This window comes from Crotalus tigris, unplaced genomic scaffold (genome assembly GCF_016545835.1).
Source record: "Crotalus tigris isolate CLP2741 ecotype Arizona unplaced genomic scaffold, ASM1654583v1 scf7180000019553.37968852642:3898890, whole genome shotgun sequence".
Classification (NCBI taxonomy): Eukaryota; Metazoa; Chordata; class Lepidosauria; order Squamata; family Viperidae; genus Crotalus; species Crotalus tigris.
The window spans coordinates 188,305-212,348 of record NW_024097591.1 but is presented as its reverse complement, the minus strand read 5'-3'; the positions used below and the strand labels follow the sequence as shown (position 1 = coordinate 212,348).

At 45.3% G+C, this 24,044-nt stretch overlaps 1 protein-coding gene across 3 annotated transcripts; it reads left to right on the top strand.

Annotated features, from left to right (window-relative positions):
- Positions 1-1,372: 1,372 nt before the first annotated feature.
- On the top strand, positions 1,373-23,936 carry ATL3 (atlastin GTPase 3). 3 transcript variants are annotated; one of them, XM_039363269.1, is made up of 13 exons: positions 1,373-1,524; positions 10,549-10,766; positions 12,140-12,280; positions 13,580-13,684; positions 14,773-14,823; positions 14,901-14,957; positions 15,235-15,327; positions 16,205-16,343; positions 17,395-17,522; positions 18,105-18,161; positions 19,190-19,261; positions 19,704-20,149; positions 21,536-23,936. In XM_039363269.1, the coding sequence occupies exons 2-13, from the start codon at positions 10,560-10,562 to the stop codon at positions 21,603-21,605; spliced, it is 1,566 nt and encodes a 521-aa protein (XP_039219203.1). In that variant the 5' UTR covers positions 1,373-1,524; positions 10,549-10,559; the 3' UTR covers positions 21,606-23,936. The 3 variants fall into 3 exon arrangements, with proteins under 3 accessions (XP_039219203.1, XP_039219205.1, XP_039219204.1); XM_039363271.1 differs by lacking the exon at positions 1,373-1,524 and adding an exon at positions 4,443-4,464; XM_039363270.1 differs by lacking the exon at positions 1,373-1,524 and adding an exon at positions 9,107-9,238.
- The last annotated feature ends 108 nt before the right edge of the window (positions 23,937-24,044 follow it).

Here is a 24,044-nt window from a genome sequence, read left to right as displayed (position 1 = left end):
AATCATACTAGAATAAATCCACTTTCTGTACCTTATTCTACTTCTATTTCACTCCTGAATAAATGGAAAACTAAGCAAAGGGGCCAGGCATTGAATTTCTGAATAGCTTTGGAAACGTTTGAAGAAAACTGGGTTGCTTTCACTCAGGAATATATAGCAAAGTCTATAAAAACATTTTTAAGAGACTTGGCGCCTTTGAAACACGCCAAACCTGTTCCTTATTATAAAGTAATCTGAAAGGCAAGAAACAGGAGAAAAAAGGATAGTCAGCTTCAAAATTTACCGCTGGGATATCATTCAATTTCAGAAACAAAAATCTTTCCTATGGGTCAAAAGCAAAATCCTATTTGCATATGTTTCCTTTCCTGGATTTCAGCCTTGCATCTTATCAAAGCCACATTTGCAAATAATAATAATAATAATGATAATGACAACAACAACAATAAGAATAATGTGCAAATATAAGGGATTTAATTATACTCAGTATAATTACTCAGCACGCTGGCTGAGGAATTCTGGGAGTTGAAGTCCACAAGTCATGAAAGGGCCACGTTTGAAATATATTACCAACCAACCCTAACCCTAACCAACATCCAGATTCAGTCACAGCTTTGTTCCATACTATATTAACCTTGCGAACTCTAAAGCTCCCTCCTTCCGTTATGTATTCAAGATGGACAGTGATTTAATATTTATATGCTACTTATATGTAAGGTCTACATATACGTTGTCTATAGTACGTTTTAAATGTGTGTTATGTAAATAAGTAACCCTTGAGAGCAAGCAACTAAATATAATTTTTAACGTGTGCCAACAGGGAAAAAAATGACAATTAAAGGTTATCTAATATTGGTTCACTGTAGAAAATTATCACTGATTGTTTTAAATATAGGAACCCAGACAACACACTGTTCACAAAGCACTAAAGATTGTTATTGTAAAAAATTAATAAAAATATATATATATTTTTAAAAAAGAACTCTGCCTAGACAGCTGCGCAATGTTAATTTCCCCGGCTTGCAGCTCTCTTTGCATCCTGCAGAAAGGTCCCACTACAAAACCTATCATCCCAGGCCACAGGGCTGGGAATGATGGGGAGGGGATGCACTTCCCCTCTCCCCCTTTCCCATTGGGAAAGTCACGCACCAACGCTGACTTCCTTGCACGCTTTTCCTCCCGGCTAATCTCCATTTGCGGAAGTTGGACTCCATCTCCCGAAAGGCCTTGCGCCGGAGCCTGCCCGCCCTTCTCGCGGGAGTTGTAGTTCGCGCGGCTCCTCCTTCCGGCAGGAACGCCCTGGAGGCGGACTACATTTCCCGACGTGCCTCTCCTTTTTTTTTTTCTCTCTTCCTCCCTCGCCCGGCTGCCCGCGCCTTCTTCTCCCCGCGTGGTGCCGGCTCCGCCTTTGGCTTGCCCGGCCATGGGGCGGGAAGAGGGGCGGGCGGGAGGCGGCTCCGTGTCATTCCTTCGGCAGCGGCGGCCGCGGCGTTAGCATCGGAGGGCTCATCAGACAGGAGGCGGCCGGTAGGGACCCCTCCCCTGGTTTGCAATAGGCAGCCTCTTCATTGCACCGTCCTCTTTTTTTTGGGGGGGGGGAAATGCACGGGGCTCCCTTCTTCCCATGGGGTGGGGGCCAGGGAGATCCCCCCCCCAGTGTGCAAGGTGTCCAACCCCACTTCCTCTAATCCCCAGCCAGGGACAGCACTGGGGACCCCTCCCCACTTTCCAATGCAGATCGTGCAATAGCTGGCTCTTAGCCAAGTTGGTTGGGGATGATGGGCTTGGGGCCGCAAACATCTTGGGTGCTTGAGTTGCTTGCAACTCATCAACTTAGAAGCAGCTTTGGGAGGGGTGGAGGAGGGGGGCGCTATGTAGATTATTATTCCTGCCCCCCCCTTTTCTCTAATTGCAATCTTGCCCCCCCCCTTTTCTCTAATTGCAATCTGAGTGTTTTATAGGGATGTGGCCAACTTTATGCTTCGTTATGGTTGAAGTTTACAAGATCTTGCACACACTGTGCGGACCCACAAATCACCTAATCCTCACTGTGTGTGTATGGGGAGGGGTGGGGGGGGGAGAAGAGGCAGGTTGTGCAAACTCAGCCATCTTGTTGTACTTGAAGAAGTGCCAGACGAGGTTGCGAACCACAAACAACATTATCTATGTCCTGGATAAGATTCTGATTGCAAATCGTTCCCTATCATTTCATTGCAAAGAAATCGAAATTGGATCCCAGAGGAGGCGGTGTGGTTTTTTTTTTCTCTCTCTCTCTCCAGGGGTCTATTTCTCCATCTTCCTTCCATGTAGGCCTTATGGCATTTCTTTAAAAAAAAAATAGAATGGCTTATTGCATTGGGATAAGTGTCTGTTCCGACTTAAGGGTTATGTGGAAAGACCTCAACCGGTTTTTCAACATGCTTCTTCCATCGCTGTCTGATTAAAGTTGTGGGTCAGGTTGCAATCCTTTGGCTACGGGGAGAATGGATGCAACTGAGCCCAAGGTTTCTGTTGCTAAGCAAGACACTTGTTAAATGGCTTTTGCCCCCGTTTGTGATTCTTGCCACAGTTGTTAAGTGAATCACTGCAGTTGTTAATTTAGTAACACGGTGTTAAATGAACTCGGCTTCCCCATCAAGGGGATCACTAGAACCATCATCATAATATGACCCAGTGGCCAAGCATCTGAATTTTGACCATGTGACTATGGGGATGCTGCAATGGCTGTGTGAAAAATTGGTCATAAGTTACTGTTTTCAGCGCCATTGTAACTATGAACGGTCATTAAAAGAATGGTCGTAAGTGAAGGACTACCTGTAGTAATGAAATCAGCCTGGTCCTCTCCAAATAATTAGAGCGTTCAGCGTCCGCTGTCTTGACCGTTTGAACTGAAAGTAGTGGCTGATTAATCCAGATCTGGGGGACCTAACTCCCATCATCCTCGCCAGCTCAGATGTTTGGGCATTGATGGGGTGTATAATCTATAATTAAGTCTTCTTTCAGCTACCTAATTTCAAAGCTTTATTTGAAATTGTGTTTTACCTAGAGCAGTGTTTCTCAACCCTGGCTGCCTTAAATTGCGTGGACTTCAACTCCCAGAATTCCCCAGCCAGCAAGCTGTCTGGGGAATTCTGGGTGTTGAAGTCCACATAACTTAACATTGAAAACCATTGATCCAGATTGACTGAGTTAGCTTTGAAATGTTTTAAGGAGTCAAACGTCTTAGCTGATTGTAGTTGGAGACCTTTTCATGCAAGGAGAATAAAATGCCAATGATTATGAGTTACAAGTGCTTGAATATTCCTTTCAGAATATCAGAAACAGAATGCCTCCTCACTTTTTTTTGAGGAAGCACAAATGGGTCCATGCGAGGAGCTGCAGTCCCATCAGCTCACCCTTCTTGAGAAATCAGCAAGGCTTTTCCTGCATGATCCTCTCAGCTTGAACAAAGCAAAGAATTTGCACGTTTCTCCTCCGTCTTCCAAACTGCAGTGTGGATCTTTTTGTCCTGAGGTGGACGAAGCCTTAGAACCACGCTAGCGAAAGGCCAGACAGTCATGGTTTGCCTGATACAAAGCAACTTCCTGGATCCTGGGATTTTCAGGATGGAACCTCCGTGGATAGGGGCATTGTACCTGTAAGGCCCAATTTGTTGCAAAAACAAAAAAAAATAAGCTACAGGCACAGAAATTAGCAGAATAACAGAATTGGAAGGGACCATGGACGTCTTCTAGTCCAACCCCCTGCATGGGCAAGAGACCCTATACCATTTCAGACAATCTTGTCTTAAAAACCTCCAGAGTTGGAGCATTCACAACTTCTGGAGGCAGGTTGTTCCACTGGTTAATTGTTCTAACTGTCAGGAAATTTCTCCTTAGTTCTAGGTTGCTTCTCTCTTTAATTAATTTCCATCCGTTTTCCCAACCGTTGTTTCTTGTCCTGCCTTCAGGTGCTTTGGAGAATAACTTGACTCCCTCTTCTTTGTGGCAACCCTTGAGATTTTGGAACACTGCTACCATGTCATCCCTAGTCCTTCTTTTCATGAAACTGGACATACCCAATTCCTGCAACCGTTCTTCGTATATTTTAGCCTCCAGACAACCTAATCATCTTTGTTGCTCTTCTCTGCACTCTTTCTAGAGTCTCAATATCTTGTTTACATCGTGGCGAACAAAACCCGATGCAGAATTCCAGCTGTGGTCTTGCCAAGACTTTATAAAGTGGCACTAACACTTCGCGTGATCGTGATCCTATCCCTCTTTTAGTTTCCTACTTTGCTTACAAGCTCGGTTGAAAGATCCCACCGATTCCTGGACGCTGGTGGAGAAAACAAAGATGGCATGGAGGTTTTGCTTAAAAGAAAAACTTCAGATCTGTGTTCTTTCTTTGCTCCAGAATGCAAAACAGACAAAGGAGTGGCCTTGAATTCTGACTCACTGTATCCAGAGGCTTGGCTGGCAGAGTCTGGTATGTGAGTGGATTGTGCTTTTTGGCTTCGGTTGTGTGTCTGTGTGTATGTATACCGGGACCCAGAGCGGTCTTCTTCCTTTCACGGAAGTTGGTCTTTCAAAGAAGTGTGGAAAGGCCCATCCCAATTTTTCTGCTGGCCAAAACAAGCCTCAAACAATTACGTCCCTTGAGGGAGGCCGGGATTTCCAATGATCAAAAAACCCCACATTGGAGGGAAACAGCCCAGAGAGGGAACTCCACCCGTTACAGGGAAAAAAAGGGTCAAAACGTATGTTTGGAGGAGAAAGAATTGCTAACCTCTAAGCCTGCTCTGCTTGCTTCCATTTCAATGTAGGTTTTCTTTAAGGAGGGGGGGGGGGGGAAGAAGAATTTTCTCAAAATTTGGCCTCTGTCCCAGCTCTTGGTTTTCCGGAAAACTGAAAAGAAAGGAAAGCCATTTTAATTCTGCAGAAGTGATTTTAAAAGCCTCGTGCCCTGTTTAAAGAAATTGTGCCTTTTGGGGTTTGAAATCCCACCATCCTCAAATTCGTTTTGGTTTGCCCCGTCCAGTTCTTCTCCTGTCCTTTCGGTTGTTGCTGTCTGTTTGTGTGTTCCCCTTAGCTTATTGTTTTTATTGCAGTGAAGATCACAACTGAGCCCAAAATTCCTGTTGCTGACCGAAACATTGGTTAAGTGAGTTTTGCCCCGTTTTGCGACTTTCCCTGCTGCATTTGCGACGTGAGCCATTGCAGCTGTTAAGTTAGGAACACCGTCGCTAGGCGAATCTGGCTTCCCCATTGACTTTGCTTGTCAGAAGTTCTCAAAAGGGGATCACGTGACCCCAGGACGCTGTGACCGTCATAAATACGAGTCAGTTGCCAAGTGTCTGAATTTCGATCCCCTAACCATGACGGATGCTGCAACGGTCGTGTGAAAAACGGTCCTATGTCACACTTTTTTTCAGTGCCCCTGTAATTGGAAACGGTCTCTAAATGAACAACTTTAAGTTGATAACTACCTGTGCTCCTTTTCAGTTCTTTGAAGTAACTGCAAGCTGGTGCATCGGAGTTAGATAGAAGGATTTTGAAATTGAGCAGCCTAGTTAATGGAGAGTGATGTTGATTGATGTGGAGATCCATAACTTCCTTCCCCCCCGCCCCCCGTGGAAGAAATGACCAACAATGAGGATTTTTAGGTTAGGACAACAGCCAGCCACCTGAAGTTCTCCAGATGCTTTGGACTTCTACATTCACTTTGCCGCCCATAATAAGAGCTGAAATCTTATCTTTCTGGACAAGTCACCCCTGAAAAAGAAGGGATGTAGCTTAGACCTAAAGTCCCAATTTTCTTTGCCAAAAGTCCTTGGCATTTCTAAGAACGCCTGACCCAGACTTCCTGAACAGATAGGAAAAGGAAGGACTTGTATGGGCCTTGAGTAATTTATAACCGTAATAAAAAAAAAAGGGATATTTCTGCTGGGCTTTTGAACTCAGGATGCTCCAGGTCATCTGAAAGAAAGATTAAAAGAATAGTGTCCTTCTTGCTTAAAATCTAAAACACACAATACAGATAGAGGAGAGATGTGTCTTCAAATAGAGAGTTCGTTGATAGGCTAAAAAAGCTGGTTTTCTGAAATAACTAAGGTCCAACAGATGAGTTTCGACGAGATTGATTTTTCTTCCGACATCAAAATGGATGATTTGTTGAAATTACCCCAGCAAGGAAAACAAAAATCATGTACATTCAGCTGCTTTTTTTGTGGCTAGGAAGATAAGTAGATGAGAATTAAGGTGGTGTGTCCTGCAGCTAGTATATTGTTGACTTCACAAAAGAAAAAAAATAGTGCAAGGAGCTTGTTTTTGATGGAATATGGACCATTAACCCAAGAGTGACTCCAGAAATCCGTTTTCTACAGGTGGAACTCTCTTCAGATGTCTTCATGGTGCATCATCATCATCATTGCTGTCATCAAGTCCATCCACTTAAGTTTAGTCATCTTCTTCTCTTTCCTTCCATGTTTCCCTGAATTAGGCACTTCTGAACTGAATCTTTGCATAATCTGGCCAAAATAGGATCATTTGAGCTTAGTCATTCATATCTTGAGTGACCTTGGTTCATAAATGGAGAGAACATGGCCAGAAATAGGAACGTTCTTCTTAAAATGCTAGAAGGTTGTCAACCAATGAAGTTAGTGACTAGTTTAATTGAGCCCTGGATGGATGGATGAATGGATGGATGGATGGATGGATGGATGGATGGATGAAGGAAATATTTCTAGGTATGACCTACATTTTGAACATTGGAACTTTCTGTTGCTGGTTGTGTTGTTCCTTTGATGGAGATTGTGCAACCTCAGGAAGAGATTTTATCACCAACATCTAGTTAGAACAGGCGTTGGTGCAATCAACACTCACAAGTAGCACAGGGAAGAGCTTGAAATCAGGCACCCCGTAAAGAGTGAAAATTGCCACATTTCACCTTCCCAGCTCTGGAGGCGTAAAAATTTTCGCTAAAACCCGGGCTTCCATTCTGCAAAACCTGGTTGTTCCTGCTTGTCATCTGAGAAGCTGGCTTGAGCTCATTAGGATGAAATATTGATGTTACGCAAAGTGGTTTCTAGCGACATTTTGGTTTTTTTTTTTTTTTTAACCCAAACTGGCTGGTCATGAAGGCAACAGGTTCTATTTTGAAGATAAAACGTAAAGAGAGAAACAGTGCTGTTGTGCACTATTACCCACTGGATTACACTTCTGCTTCCACAGATAGGATCTTACTTTCGCAACCAGACTGCCTTCCACTGAGGATCTGTCTCCTGCAGGAGCCAGAAAGAGGGCTGAGAAAATATCTACAGAACCTCCTGGACATAATCTATTTCATCTTCTCCCCTCAGGAGGGCGCTATAGAGCACTGCATGCCAAAATAACTAGACAGTTTTTTTTCCCCTCGTGCCCTCACTTTTCTGAACACTTAATTCCCACTGCACTCATTCCTCATCCTCTCATCTTTTCTACTTATCTTCTATTGGCTTCTTATGGTTTATTGACTGTTTGAAATTATGATTAATGATTGTAACTACGATTTATGGCGTAGGACTTGCTGTTTATATGTACGCTGTGAGCTTATGCGCTGGAGACAAATGCCTTGTGTGTCCAATCACATTTGGCTAATAAGGAATTAATTCTTTCTTTCTCTCTCTCTCTCAATCTATCTATAGATCTATCTCTAGTTCTATCTAAATATCTCTAGTTCTACCTATATCTCTATTTCTAGTTCTGTCTATATCTCTATATATCTATCTATCTAGATCTATATCTATCACTAGTTCTATCTATCTCTATTTATATGTCTATCTCTATATCATCTATCTATCTATCTATCTATCTATCTATCTATCTATCTATCTATCTATCTATCGCTTTTATTATCTTTACAATTGGAACTGGACCCGATACGTACTGTCTACTCTTTCTTCACGCCCTGATGCTAGGAAAAAAACGCTGGTTGAATTTGCTTCTGTGCAAATTCATGCACGGAGGAGGAACTCGGTGAAATAAAGACGGCTGGAAGGATGCAAAACATCTCAGCGATTGTGCTTTTCTGGAACCTGTCTCCGTTGCCATGGAAACAGATCGCTTGGAACACTTTTCAGCATTTAGGATGGGATCAGCCTTCAAATGGATGCTCTCCTTGGCTTCCAGCCCTCCTCTTGACGTGAATCCCCATGAGAGCCCAGAAGCAGCAGCAAAAGGGGGCTAGGAAGACCTTGGCCAAGAGAACTTGCACCCACTTTTACAGACAGTGTGTACAATCTCACACTCTTAAGCTTGCTTGGCCCATCCAGCTCAACTGTATGAGATGGGAGTGGTCTCTGGGGATGAAATATGGAGCGTTGTGGTTTTTAACAGGACTGAATCTGAAATTGAGATACAGATTCTGGGCTTTTCTTTGGAGAGAAAAAGACCCCTTGGGTCCCTGGTGAGGGGTTCCTATGTAGCGGTAGTCCTCTACTTACAACAGTTCATTTAGTGACCGTTTAATGCAGGGGTAGGCAACCTTGGCTCTTTTATGATGTGTGGACTTCAACTCCCAGAATTCCTGAGCCAGCGTGGCTCAGCTTAGAAACCTCTCCCTTTCCCCTCAGTATGGCTGGCTCAGGAATTCTGGGAGTTGAAATTCACCCATCTTGAAGCATGCAGGCTGGGGAATTCTGGGAATTGAAGTCCACCCAGCTTAAAGTTGCAGCTTTTAGAAACACCAGTCTAGTCCAACTTTCTGGCATGATGGAGGAAAACCAATTCCAATATTCATGAGAGGTGATTATCTACCCCATTCTTAAAAAACTCCAGAAATGGAAAACCCACAGCCTGTATAGGTAGACTGTTTTGCAGATCTTACTGTAATAAGTACATAGGCATTTACCATAATAGGTAGGTAGATAAATAGATAGATAGAGAGATGGAGATAGATGAAGATAGGCAGGCAGACAGACAGACAGACAGGTATTGATAGATAGATAGATAGATAGATAGATAGATAGATAGATAGATAGATAGACGGACGGACGGACGGACGGACGGATGGATTATAGAACTAGAGATAGATGTAGGTAGGTAGATAGACAGATAGAGATAGATACATAGACAGAAATAGATAGATAGATAGATAGATAGATAGATAGATAGATAGAGCTTTTTAACTCCATGGCCTTGTTATAAAAATATCTCTTAATTGATTTTTCAGGAATGCAGAAGATTGAACTGAAATAATGCATTATGAAAAGAAAATCAATAAAGTACGCTTAATGTGTTCTGTTACGCGCTCTCAGTGGTTCATTGCAAAATTGTTTTTCAACAAAGATGCTTGTCAATGTTTTGAGACTGGCCAGGCCCCCATAGTGTAAATATCAACATTCTTCACACGTTAAGAAGTTGCGTAGAGACACAAAAGAAAGCGCTAGATGTAATTTCAGCAAACAACCACGTGTGTGTTATATAAGTTGTGGTATGGTGGGGGAAAAAATTATGAGGTTGACATGTCCTTTTATTTGGCAAGCAAGGATTCGTGTTTGGGAATGGAAAATGTTTAGACGTGGAAATAATATCACAGTGGAAGGATTTCCGAGGACAAAGCATTTTTGTGTCTTGTTTTAGTCCCAATTTTTCTGAATTGTATTTTGCCTCGGTTATATAAAGGAGACCAATGTATCTTCACTTCTCCCCTTGAAAAAGCTCTTTATATTCTCCAAATTCTGGAATAAATAGGTTTGTTCCATCACTGGAGATTTTAAAGAAGAGTTTGGACAGAATGTTATACAGCAGCGGTTCTCAACCTATGGGTCGCGACCCCATTTGGGGTCGATCGACCATTTCACGGGGGTCGCCAAGCAAGGCTGTCCACCATTTTTTTTCCTCTTTTCTGGCGGGTGCCTTACCTCCCTTGGGCTGGGCCAGCTGGTGGCCCAGCCGGTGGTCGGCCTGCTCCGTCTCTGCCGCTTGCCAGCTACGCCTTGGCTGGTGCAGGGGGTAGCACCACGCATGCGCGGCGCTCCCGGGCAGGGAAAGTCCTCGACTTACAACCGGTTGTGTAGTCCTCGACTTACGACCGGTTTAGTCCTCGACTTACGACCGGTTTAGTCCTCGACTTACGACCGGTTGGGGGGTCGCGGCATTAAAAAGGTTGAGAACCACTGCTATACAGGGTCTGCTGCTTGAACGGGGTTGGACTAGAAGACCTCCAGGGTCGCAGGGACTAAAATAAATAAAAGCACGTGCCAACCAATGAGCCAAGGTGGCGAAGCAGTTAGAGTGCAGTACTGCAGGCCACTTTAGCTGACTGTGTTCAGCAGGTCAGCGGTTCAAATCTCACCGGCTCAAGGTTGACTCAGCCTTCCATCCTTCCGAGGTAGGTAAAATGAGGACCCAGATTGTTGGGGGCAACGTAAATATATATATATATATATATCTACATTGCTTACTGGTGTACACCACTTAGAGAGTGATTGCACTTCAAGCGGTATATAAGTCTCATAAATAAATAAATAAATAAACCTTAAGTGCTGTTGACAAACGTTGTTCGTCTCTTTTCCTTTGTGGACTGGAACAGGAGGCAATGCCATGATGGGAATCAAGCCGGGTCCTGTGCAGATCGTGCTGGTCCACAAAGAAGAACATTCCTTCGAGTTGGACGAGAAGGCCTTGAGTCAAGTCCTCCTGCAGGATGCCATCCGTGACCTTGACGTGGTGGTGGTGTCCGTGGCGGGTGCTTTCCGCAAGGGCAAGTCTTTCCTGCTGGACTTCCTTTTGCGTTACCTATACACACAGGTAAGCTTGGCTGCCAGTTGCACACAGGAGCAGTACCACATTCCGGTCATCTTGGAGGATGATCATTATATATGTCTTTGGTGACGTCCAAGTTGCACTTGGTGGGTTGTTTAGTTGTTGTACCTGTGCGCTCAGTGCATCCGGGATTCAAGGGGGTTTCTTAAGGGAGCCAGGAAGCAATATCTGCCCCAAAGAACTTGCCATCTTTTTTTATCTCCCCTTTGAGTTTTGGGTATCTTGAGATCATCTAGATTTTTGCACGAAACACTTATCTCCATTTTGTTCTTGGTCTTAACTGTCAGGGTTTTCCAACTGCGGCAGCTTTGCAAGGAGTGGACTTGAAGTCACAGAATATGGGAATTAAAGTCCACCCCTCTTAAAGCATGCTGGCTGGGGGATTCTGGGCATTGAAGTCCACCCATCTCAAAGTGTGCTGGCTGGGGAATTCTGGGAGTTGAAGTCCACCCATCTCAAAGCGTGCTGGCTGGGGGATTCTGGGAGTTGAAGTCCACCCATCTTAAAGCAGGCTGGCTGGGGAATTCTGGGAGTTGAAGTCCACCCATCTCAGCGCAGGCTGGCTGGGAAATTCTGGGAGTTGAAGTCCACCCATCTTAAAGTCGCCAAGGTTCGGAAACACCTAGAAAAAGAATAAACTCTGTTTGAATCTGGATGTCATTGCCCATTTTATGCAATTCAGCAAAGGAGAGCTGCTTTCCAGTTACAAAACGGGACTCAGCAAGCCGAGGCTTGTTGCCGTTCCTTTGCAATCGTTTTATACCACGGTGGGGAGATTGCATAAGAGCGTTTCTCCTTATACAAAGCTCCTATTCTACTCCCATGACTAAACAGTTCGAACTCAGGGATCAGAGACCGGGATCCAAATAATTATTTTTTTTCTCTTTGACCCTGCCTCTTGCAGCCGTGCGTTCCCAGAGGTGCACATAAATCATATTTATCATCCCAGATTTCTGCCCAAGTAGCTTAATCAATTGATTCAGAGCTCTGGGGGGCCCCTCAACCCCATCTCCCCCCCCAAAAAAATCTTATTTTCATCCTATGGGGGTCCTGAAAAAAGTTGATAAACCCTTTTTTTATTTTTTTAAAAAGAGTTTTTTCTCCGCCTCCAAGAGAAACATCTATTCCAGAGAAGAGAAGAATCTCCCTTTGACTCAACAGACCTTGGGATGCCTGAGATTTCAGTAGCAGGCTGACTTGGAAAGATGGGAGGTGTAGTCCTTTCGGTCTGTGAAAGTCCTGCTTGAGAAAATCTGGGCAAAAGCACCCTAATCGGAAGGAATGTTTGTTCTTAGGATGCTCAGAAGTTTTCGGAGGCCTTTTTTTTTTTACCCTGCGGTGTTTTGTTTTTTCTACAGAAAGAAGACAGCGATGATTGGCTGGGGGTGGGGGAAGAGCCCTTGACGGGCTTTTCCTGGCGAGGGGGCTCCGACCCCGAGACCACCGGCATTCAGATCTGGAGCGAAGTCTTCATCGTGAAGAAGCCAAGCGGAAAGAAGGTAAAAGCAGTAGTGGCTACGGAGGGAAAGGAAATGCCAGTGTGCAAAAATAGATCTAGGTTTCAGGGCAACAGAGTTAAGAGCAGAGCCTGGGCAAAAGAGAATAACGGATGGAAGGGATCTTGGAGGTCTTCTAGTCCAACCCCCTGCTGAAGCAGGAGACCCTAGACCAGGGGTCTTCAAAGTTGGCCCTTTGATGACTTGTGGACTTCAACTCTCAGAATTCCTCAGCCAGGCACGTGTGCCTGGCTGAGGAATTCTGAGAGTTGAAGTCCACAAGTCATGAAAGGGCCAAGTTTGAAGAGCCCTGCTTGTGGACTTCAACTCCCAAAATTCCTCAGCCAGGCATGCTGGCTGAGGAATTCTGGGAGTTGAAGTCCACAAGTCATCAAAGGGCCAACTTTGAAGACCCTTGCCCTATACCATTCCAGACAAGAGGTTGTCTAGTCTCTCCAATGATGGGGAGGGAGGGAAAAAGAATAGCAGAATCACAGAAAGGGACCTTGGAGGTCTTCTAGTCCAACCCCCTGCTCAAGCAGGAGATCCTATACCATTTTAGACAAATGGCGGTCTAATCTCTTCTGGAAAACCTCCAATGATGGAGCACCCACATCTTCTGGGTGAGTGCTTCTAGTTCTAAGTTGCTTCTCTCCTTGATGAGTTTCCATCCGTTGCTTCTTCTGCCTTGAGGTGCTTTGGAGAACAGCTTGACTCCCCTCTTCTCTGGGGCAGCCCCTCAAATATTGGAAGATGGCTATCAAGTCACCCCCAGTCCTCCTTTTCATTAAACTAGACAGACCCCGTTCCAGCAACCGTTCTTCCTATGTTTTAGCCTCCAGTCCAAAACATCTGGTGCTTTTCCCCTGCCACGTCCTTTAATTTTTAATGTGGTAAACGTTGATAAATGCAACCTGTATAAAGCAAAGCTCTTTTGAGATCCTCCATCTTTTTTAAAAGTGGGAAGGGGATTTGAAAAGAAAACATTTCAAAAGAACACTCCTCTATTAATCTGTTTAATGGGTCTGCTACAAAAATCATTTCCTCTGGATGAGGGGAAACGAAGGTCTTGGGTTTTTTTTTTTTTTACATATTTGATCTCAAGAAAGCCATTTGGGGTTTCCCCCCCCCCTTTGGTGGAGAAGCCCCTTCCTCATCTAATTTTGTAGATTGACCGATTGGCCCAAGACGTTAAGGATGCTTGATGACCCATTCAGAATTTGAACCTTTGTCTTGGAAGTTTAAGGCTTGAATTCCAACAATAAATTGTAAATTTTCAAAAAAAGAACCTCTTGCTTGCAGGTCGCTGTTGTGCTGATGGACACCCAAGGGGCCTTTGACAGCCAGTCCACCGTCAAAGACTGTGCCACCATTTTTGCCCTGAGCACCATGACCAGCTCCGTTCAGGTGAGCTGCCATCCGTTCGCTTGTTAGGAACTCCCACCGTTTGCAGCTGAACGTGATTGGCAAGTTAGGAAAACTGGCATGGAGGGATCTGAGTGCAGGGGGTTAGCAGAAGATCTTGATGCCCCTGGAGACTCAGATCTCCCTCCCTCCCTCCCTCCCTCCCTCCCTCTTTTAATCCATCCATCACCTGTTGGTCTGTCTGTCCATCTGTTTCTGTCTGTCTGTCTGTCTGTCTACTTGCCTGCCTGCCTATCTATCTATCTATCTATCTATCTATCTATCTATCTATCTATCTATCTATCTTTATCTTTATCTTTATCTTTCCATATCATATCTATCTATCTCTATCTACCTACCTACCTACCTACCTACCTACCTACCTACCTACCTACCTATCTATCTATCATCTATCTTATCTATCTACCTACCTACCTATCATCTATCTATCTGTCTGTCTATCTATCTATCTATCTATCTATCTATCTATCTATCTATCTATCTATCTATCTATCTATCTATCATCTATCCATCTCTACCTACCTACCTATCTATCATCTATCTTATCTATCTACCTACCTACCTATCTGTCATCTATCTATCTTATCTATCTACCTATCTACTTACCTACCTACCTACTATCTATCTATCTATCTATCTATCTATCTATCTATCTATCTATCTATCTATCCATATCATCTAGTCTGTCTGTCTGTCTGTCTGTCTGTCTGTCTGTCTATCTATCTATCTATCTATCTATCTATCTATCTTTCTATGTCATCTAATCTATCTATCTATCCATCCATCCACCCACCCACCCACCCACCCATTTTATATATGCCCATCTCACATACATGATTCTGGACAGCTTGCAAAATTAAAACAAAATACCTAAAGCCCTGAAGGCCTAGTAACCCTACAAGCACTGAGACAATACAGGGAGTCCTTGAGTTATAACCACAGTTGAGGCCGGAACTTTAATTGCTAAGTAATGTGCTTGTTAAGCAAGTTGTACCCAGTTTTTTGACCTTTTTTTTGCTGCGGTTGTTAAGCAAACAATTAACTTTGTACACCATTCCCTTCCTTTCCAGATTTACAACTTGTCCCAAAACATCCAAGAAGATGATCTCCAGCAGCTGCAGGTAGGCAGGACCTCCGTAAAGTGTGTGAGCTTTTCATGCAACTGGTCCTCAGTGTTGCTTTTTGTCTCTTTGTGCAGCTCTTTACCGAATACGGGCGTCTGGCCATGGACGAAATCTTTCTCAAGCCATTCCAGGTATGCATTCGGTCGATCGGGAGTTGTGGGGGGGAGAGTCTGCCTGGGTACCCCCTCTTCTTTGTGGCAGCCCTTCAAATATTGGAAAACATCCCCAATTCCTGCAACCGTTCTTCATAGGTTTGGGCCTCCAGAACTTTCCTCACCACCTAATCCTGGTATTTAAACTGCCTTCTCTGCAGAAAAGGGAGATTTCTGTGCCCTGCAGTGGGCACAGCTGGCAGCAAGCAAGGTTTGGGGTACAGAGGTTTAATCTGAGCCTTCTTTCTTAATGCAGACGCTGATGTTCCTGGTGCGGGATTGGAGCTTTCCGTATGAGTATAACTACGGCTTAGACGGAGGCATGAGTTTCCTTGATAAACGTTTGGAGGTAAAACCTAAACAAAAATAACCTCCCAGCCACTGTGACTGCAGCTGGCTGGGGAAGTCTGGGAGTTGAAGTCCACCCCTCTTAAAGTATGTTGATGGGGGAATTCTGGGAGTTGAAGTCCACCCATTTTAAAGCACGCTGGCTGGGGAATTCTGGAAGGATTTATACTCCTTGCAGACTGCTGGTCATTTGCCTTTTTTGAGAGAGTCGTTGAGGCCACTTGGGAGTTGACCTGTGTCCTCAGGGTCACCTGAGTGGTGCAAATGGGTGTGGGCCCTTCTTGGAACTGCTGAAAGGACCCATTTGCACTACTCAGGTGACTCTGAGGACACAGATAAACCTCCAAGCGGGCTCAACGACTCTCCAAAAGAGCACAAATGACCAGCTGTCTGCAAGGAGTATAAATCCTTCCATTCCCCACCATCCTGCCAGAGCTGAAGAAGCTTCTTGGAGGAGAAGGGAAATGTCTTCAAAGAAAAACAAGACAGTGCAGTTGCTTCCTGAAAAAGCACCTTTGGGACAACCCTGATCTGGATGCCTGAGAATCTAGACATTTAGCTATGCACTTTGGTATGAACACCCTTTGAATGGTGCGGGAGCCTGAATGGATTTCCCAAAAACATTGCAGACTATAGTTTCTAGAGAAAGGTTTTATTTTCCCAACCTGCTGATCTTGGTATTTTTTTTTTTTTTACTGTTATTAATACGAAGGACAGTGTTGGGTTTGAATAAAGGAGAATTTTTGTAGCTCAGGGTTGAAATGAGTTTGGTTGTTTTCTTGCAGACGTTTCATGACCCAACTAGGTAACATCATCAGGGCTAGCCAGTGCTGGGTTTCATGGACCTATTCTGAATTCTCCTTCCTTTCTCCCACAAGGTGAAATCTCACCACCATGAAGAGATCCAGAACGTTCGCAAACACATCCATTCCTGCTTCACCAACGTCAACTGTTTCCTTTTGCCCCACCCGGGACTCAAAGTGGCCACTAGCCCGAATTTTGACGGCCGTTTGAGTGGTAAGGGCTGGAACCTCTGAAGAAGTTGGGTCTTGATATGAAGAAGATCCCCCCCCATCCCAAAACGTGGCTTTATGCTGCAGATCCATAAGCTGGAAAAAGTCCTCTTTGGAAAAGGGTTTTCCAAATTTATTAAAAGCATTTCAGGGTGTGGTTCTCTGTTTGGCTTCTGTTTTATAATTGTAATTCAGGGGTCTTCCAAACTTAGCAATTTTAAAGACTTGTGGACTTCCACTGGCTGGTTGAGAATTCTGGGAGTTGAAGTCCACAAGTCTTAAAGTCTGTGGAGACCCCTGTTCTCGTCTAATGAAGAGAAGGACCAGGGGTGACAGGATAGCAGTATTCCAGTATCTCAGGGGTTGCCCCAAAGAAGAGGGAGTCAAGCTATTCTCCAAAGCGCCTGAAGGCAGGAGAAGACGCAACGGATGGAAACTAATCAAGGAGAGAAGCAACCTAGAACTACGGAGAAACTTCCAGATACAATCAGTGGAACGATTTGCCTTCAGAAGTTGTGGGTGCTCCATCACTGAAAGTTGGACAGCCATTTGTGCAGAATGATAACACGGTTTCTTGCTTTAGCAGAGGGATGGAGTAGAAGACCTCCAAGGTCCCTTCCAACTTAACACCCAACAGATGTAAGATGTCAAGGTAGCGAAGTAGAATTAGCTGATCTGATTGTGTTTCCTGTCAGGTCTACCTCAATCTTGCAAATCTGAAAGGACAAATCTCCTGCCCTCTCCTTTACACCCCCCCCCCCCCGATAAACGAGGGAGGGTCTCTTCCCGTCCTCTTTCTCCACCCATTGTGCAGCTGAGGGCTCTGCTGTCTCTTATCTAATCTCCTTTGGCAGCATATTTTTTTGTCCTGTCTCCTAAAGGCTTTCCCATATAACCTTACAGTTATTACCTACCATAATAATGTCTGTTTGTATTTTATAAGGCTATAAAAGAAATTCACGTGGGGAGAGGGGGAAAAAAACCAAACCAACCTCCATTCCCAATTGCCTTCTTCCTCTTCCTCTTTTTATCTTTTTCATCCACTTTTGGCGCAGACATCGCTGATGAATTCAAGGATCAGCTGAAGCAGTTGATCCCCTTCGTCCTGGATCCCAGTCAGCTCTTGGAAAAGGAGATCAACGGTTCAAAAGTGACCTGCCGAGGCTTGTTAGAGTATTTCAAGGTATGTTATATCACATTACGGGCTTTTTTTCTTTTCTTTTCAACGAGAGGAAGGGGAAGGAAGGAAGGAAGGAAGGAAGGAAGGAAGGAAGGAAGGAAAAGAAAGGAAAGGAAGAAAGGAAAGAAAGAAAGGAAAAAGAGGGAAAGAGAGAGAGAGAACTGCTTGGTCTGGCATTCCAATTTATTCAGCTTATTTATTTAAAATATTTATACAGCTGCCCATCTTTCAACCAACTTTTCATCTGCTTCCGATCAATTTGACCCAAGACATAGGGTGGGGTGTTGGTGAAGGTGAAGGTGTGGCCCCAGGTGAAGGTATTACCCCCCTCCTTAACAATAGCCCTTAGACTATTGCTTTATAGCCCTCTCTAAGCGGTTTACAGAATCAGCCTGTTGCCCCCCAACAATCTGCGTCCTCATTTATCGACCTTGGAAGGATGGGAAGGCTGAGTCAACTTTGAGCTGATCAAGATTGAACTCCTGGGAGCGACCAATGAGTTAGCTGCAGTTTGGCCTGCGTCTAAAAAATAGATTAAAAAAATACGTGTCATGTAATAATGGTTGTTAATGTCCTTCACTCTAGGCCTACATTAAGATCTACCAGGGGGAAGACCTGCCACACCCCAAATCCATGTTGCTGGTGAGTTTAGCCTGGAAATGGAAGAGCTGTGGAGACGGCCGGTTCTCTTAATGGCCATGTTGCTAACTGAACAAGTGTGCTGATTCCTTTTTTTTTTTTTTTTTAATTTAATGCAGGGATGAAGAACAGAACAGAATAGAATAGAATAGAAATAAAAATGGAATGGAATAGAATAGAATAGAATAGAATAGAATAGAATAGAATAGAATAGAATAGAATAGAGCTGGAAGGGACCTTGGAGGTCTTCTAGTCCAGCCCCCTGCTCAAGTGACCGTTCGAAGTTACAACAGGATTGGAAAAAGTGACTTCTGACCGTTTTTCACATGGCCATTGCAGCATCCCTGTGATCAAAATTTGGACACTTGGCGACTGGCACGTATTTATGACCTCCTTTTGCGACCTTCAGACAACCAAAGTCAAAGGGGAAGCCTGATTCACTTAACAACCGTGTTACTAAGTGAACAACTGAAGTGATTCACTTAACAACTGAGGCAAGAAAGGTCGTAAAATGGGACAAAGACCCAGTTAACAAGAGTCTCGCTTAGCAACAGGAACGTTGGGCTCAATGGTGGCCATAAGTTGAGGACCACCTGTATTGCTTCCAAAGCTTGCAGAGCTGGCTCCAGTTGCAGGAGCGAACAAAATTACGGAACTGTAGAGAAAAATGGCAGCATTAAACCTCTGAATGCAACCCAAGAGAGTGGCCCCCATCTTAATACCTCATCTGAGATTCTCATAATGTGCCAGGGTTGGGGTTTTTTTTTTTTTGGTTTTTTTTTAACGGTTCTCCTAAGTCAGGGGTAGGCAACCTTGGCTCTTTTATGACTGGTGGACTTTAACTCCCAGAATTCCTGAGCCAGCCATGCTGAGGGGAAAGGGAGAGATTTCCAAGCTGAGCCATGCTGGCTCAGGAATTCTGGGAGTTGAAGTCCACGAGCCATAAAAGAGCCAAGGTTGCCTACCCCTGTCCTAAACCTTAGCAGATTTAGTGTTTGTGATTTAGTGATGTTGTTTTTCCTCTTTTGTAGGCCACGGCTGAAGCCAACAACCTGGCGGCTGTCGCTTCAGCCAAAGACCTGTATTACAGCAGCATGGAAAAGGTGAGGAGGTTGAAGGGGGCCGGGAGGGGGAGATTTGCCCACTGTTTGCACCCAGTATGGGCTGCCCTGGAGTCTCCTGATGATTGGCCCAATCATGCCTTTCATGCCTAAGGCGGGACTAGAGCTCACCGTCTCCTGGTGATTGGCCCAAAGTCACCTAACCGGTTTTCATGCCAAAGGCGGGACTAGAACTCAGGATCCCCTAGTGATTGGCTCAAAGTCACCCAGCTGGTTTTCAGGCCTAAGGTGGGACTAGAACTCCCAGTCTCCTGGTGATGGGCCCAAAGTCACCCAGCCAGCTTTCATGCCTAAGGCAGGACTAGAACTCACAGTCTCCCAACTTCTAGCCCGGTGCCTTGCACCACCCACCAAACCGGCTCTCCCAGCCTGCTTTACCGTGCCTGGAAGCTTCACCTGCTGGGTCCTCCCTCCCTCCCTCCAGATCTGTGGCGGAGACAAGCCTTACATTGCCCCCGAGGTGCTGGAGTCGAAGCACCGGGAGCTGAGCACCCGGGCCGTGGAGCACTTCCGGCGCATCAAGAAGATGGGCGGCCGGGAGTTCAGCCAACGTTACGAGGACGAGCTGACGCAGGAGCTGAGCGACCTCTTCGAAGACCTGTCCAAGCATAACCAGAGCAAAAACATCTTCAACACTTTCCGGACCCCGGCTATCCTCTTCGGCTTCATTGTGGTGCTCTACGTGAGCTCGGGGATCACCGAGTACATCGGACTGAGTGTGATTGCCCAGTTGTGCAACTTGATAGTGGGGCTGTTGCTTCTCTCAATGCTAGCCTGGGGCTACATCCGATATTCGGGCGAATACCGCGAACTGGGCATAGTCATTGACAATACAGCGGAATTCATGATGCAGAAGATACGGGCTGTGGGGTACGTATTTGGGGAAATGGTGAGCCTCTTCACTGGATACAGGTGGTCCTCGGCTTACGATCATAATTGGGGGACGTCCGGCGTTAAACCAGGCAGTCATTAATTGAGTTGCAACTGATTTTACCATTTTTCTTGCTGCAGTTGTTAAGCAAATCAGTGGGTCCGGCTTCCCCCATTGGCTTGACTTTGTCGGAAGCCGGCTGGAAAGTTCACAGATGTGATCTGGACCTCTGTTGTAAATACACACCAGTTGCCAAGCCCTTGAATTTTGATCGTGGGGACGCTGCAAGTGCAAGGGCGATTAGTTTTTTTCAGCACCGTCCTAACTTTGGATGGTCGTTAAGTCGAGGACTGCTTGTAATCTCCCATTGGCATCTGGTTCAGGAAAGGCAACAATGATAATTGACAGAGAAAAACGACAAACAACACCAGTTGCCGTTAGACAAGTGACAGCCAGCCATTCAATATATTCCTTGATAGAAGTTGTGGAATCAGCGGCATATAAATGTAATAAATAAATATACAGGTAATCCTTGACGCAAGATCAGTGGCATATAAATGTAATAAATAAATACCTGTGGTAAGTCCTTGCTTAGTGGCCAAAGGCACTGAAAAAAAGTGACTGATGGCCGTTTTTCACACTTAACGACCGTTGCAGCATTCCCTGTGGTCATGCGATCAAAATTCATGACGCTTGGCAGCTGGCTCCTATTTACGACGGTGGCCATGTCCCGGGGTCACGTGACCTGACAAGCAAAATCAATAGAGGATTCACTTAAGAACTGCATTACTAACTTAAGAACGGCGTTGATTTGCTTAACAGTTCTGTCAAGAAAGGTCATAAAATGGGGCAAAGCGAACAAGTGTCTCACTTAGCAACGGAAATTTGGGGGTCCATTGTGGTCGTACATCGAGGCTTACCTGGAAATCAGTACAATATGAGCTCTTGAGGGTTCTGCTTAGGTGTAAAGGTTTCTCTAACTCAGTGGTTCTCAACCTGTGGGTCGGGACCCCATTTGGGGTCAAACGACCATTTCACGGGGGTCGCCAAACAACGCAGTCCGCCATTTTTTTCCCTCTTTTCCTTAGCTGTGCTGCTCCCTTTTATTCTATTGGCTTTTGAAAGCCAACAGAATAGACTCTCTTGAATAGAGTCTAATTCTATTGGCTTTCAAAAGCCAATAGGAATTGTCCAGGCTGTCTCTGCCCTGCTGAGCCCGCCAAAAGTCCCATTCTGCAAACGGTGCTGCACCAGTTGAGTAGTCCTCGGCTTACGACCGGTTGAGTAGTCCTCGACTTACGACCGGTTGGGGATCGCGGCATTAAAAAGGTTGAGAACCACTGCTCTAACCTGAGTGTTTTCCCACCTGTGCTTACCTCCTCCAGGTCGCCTGCCCATGTGCCCCCCTCCAGGGAGGAGCCTGTGGCCCCCGCCCCGCACAGGAAGTCTCAGTGAACGAAGCAGCGCAGTGAGGTCTGAATCCCAAAATGTCATTGGTGACGGTGGGATCACCACAATCTTGCCTTTCCGGTCCAGGAATCGCTTTTGCAGAGCTTCATAGACAGCCAATCTGAGCTTCTGAGTTGGGACTCCCGCCCCTCTCTTCCTGCTCATTTTCCTTTGATGGACCCCCCCTCCCCTGGTTTTTGATTTCAACGCCCCCCCCCCTTCAAGAAAGAAGTCTTCTGCACTTTAAACAAGGGAACGAAAAAGGGTTTCCCTACCAGTTAGTGCCTTCTGTGAGTAAAGGAAACCAACTCGACAACTGTTGTTTCAGCTGCTGGCTTTTGTTTTTGTTTTGTCGGTTGTACCTGGAAGAAGCAGCCACCCCCCCTTCTTTCCCACCCCCCCATAAAACAGCTCCCCCCAGGTACCAACCTCGGAGTGTTTAACTTACCCAGCTCTTTGGGTGAGAGTTTGGCCAAACTTCAAAAGGGTCTGCTGAGGCCGGCCAGGCCTAGCCAAATAATTAAATAAAATTAGGAAAGCTATTTTATTTTTAGTGCCTTTTCAGAACTGGACCGTTTCCTGCTTCGGCCAAGAGAATCACGCCCAGCTACGCACCTCCACTGCCTTCTCAGGAAGTTCAAATTGGAGAGGTGTTGGTGTTTTCAACGGCTCTTGCATTGGTGCCTGTGTCTGTCTCTCTCTCTGTCCAACTTGGTGTCCAGTTCCTTTTGGTTCTTGTGTTGGCCTAACTCTGGAACACTGAAACGCAAGGGATCTCCTTACAGGTGTAGTCAAGGCAATGTTCCTTGAGTGTGGTTCCTGTGTGTGCATCTGTAGCATCCCTCAGCAATCCTAGACACCCTTTGGGTTGAGGCACAGCCAGTGTCGCTGCCTTATTGGCTGTTCTTTCTGTATTTTACAGAAATAATTTCTTTTTTCTGATTTTCCCAAGCTGGGGAGGGTGAATCAGCTTCTGGGTCTCTTCTCTGCCCGTGTGTTGGAAGCCCGCTTTCCCATCCTGAGCTACGCTCTTTTAAATTCTGACTGTCTCTCCTTTGTCGCCCACCAAATCAACTGTTAGTAAAAACTCTGTAGCAGGCTGGGCGTTCCCTAGCTGCAAACATACCCAAAGCTCAGAGTGCCTCTTTCCTCCCCCCCCCTCCTCCTCTGCTTGGAAACCTTATTTGACTAGGCCTAGCACCGAAAATTATTATTCTGCTCCAAGCTTTGAGTCATTCTAGCCTCACTCGGTCAGTAAGTCTTCTCCAGAAGGTGGAATAGCTTTATGCATTCTGCAAGGTGCCCCCCCTTTTTTGGGGGGGGGACCTGTTTTGCCTTATTCTTGCTGCTGCATTGGAGTCTCGCTTCTTTCAGCCCATTAGAGAGCAGGGAGCAAATGGTATCCGCAGAGTTCTTTCCCAGTTTATTCTTACGAGCGCCCTCTGGTGGCCTTTCCTATCGCAGCACGTTTTCTTTTCACAAAGAGTTTTTGCATTCTACCTCTTTTTCATTTATGAAATGAAGTGTTGCTCCATTTCTAAACAGAAGTCTCTAAGCTCACAGTGCAGTTTTATTTTCTCTGGGGAAGAGAAAAATCTCTGATCTCTCGAATGCCAACATTTTTGTTGGGGTTTTGCACCTTTGGAGTTACAAGAATTTGAATGAGCTAGTTCAGGTCATTATTTTGTAGATGACACAGCTGAGTGCAAAATGTGGTAGGAGGAAACAGATCCTTCTGCGCTGGAAAACCTAGGCCAGGGTTAGGCAACCTTGGCTCTTTTATGACTCGTGGACTTCAGCTCCCAGAATTCCTGAGCCAGCATGGCTCAGCTTGGAAACTTCTCCCTTTCCCCTCAGTGTGGCTGGCTCAGGAATTCTGGGAGTTGAAGTCCACGAGTCATAAAAGAGCCAAGGTTGCCTACCCCTGACCTAGGCCATACGAAGGAAAGGCAGCGTGAAACCCAAACCAGGGACCAGATTTTCTTTTTAAAGGGTTGAGTGGAAAATGGAGAGCCATGTTTGTGTTTGAGAACGATTCCCAGAATTCCTTTGGCCATAGCTGCTCGGGATTCTGGGAGTTGCAGTCCAAGACACCCAGAGTTTTCCCAGTGTGTGTATGTGTGTGGGGGGAAATGGATGCTTCTCTCTCCCTGTTGTTTCCGCCTGTCACCCTTCGCTGTTTTCAGAACTCTTTTGACAATTTTGTCAGTCAAAAACTTTCCCCCGTGGACCAATGTGGCCAGGATGTTGATGCTGAATTATATTTATAAAGCACAAAATAAAGCATTCCACTTTGCAACTGCGAAAATAAAGACTGGTATACTGAAATGGTGCGAAGTATGTGTATGTGTTTAATTTGCGTCTGTGTCTTTTTTCCTGACAAGCTCAGGCCTATACAGGTAGTCCTCAGCAACAGCTCATTTAGTGACTGTGCAAAGTTATAAC

What these genes read in the sequence shown, in the direction of transcription:
- ATL3 (XM_039363269.1), top strand. Translation starts at nt 10,560, where the DNA reads ATGATGGGAATCAAGCCGGGTCCTGTGCAGATCGTGCTGGTCCACAAA. An exon ending in TCTTTCTCAAGCCATTCCAG is followed by an intron (nt 14,958 to 15,234) that starts GTATGCATTCGG and finishes TTCTTAATGCAG; the next exon opens with ACGCTGATGTTCCTGGTGCG. An exon ending in CAGAAGATACGGGCTGTGGG is followed by an intron (nt 20,150 to 21,535) that starts GTACGTATTTGG and finishes TACCTCCTCCAG; the next exon opens with GTCGCCTGCCCATGTGCCCC.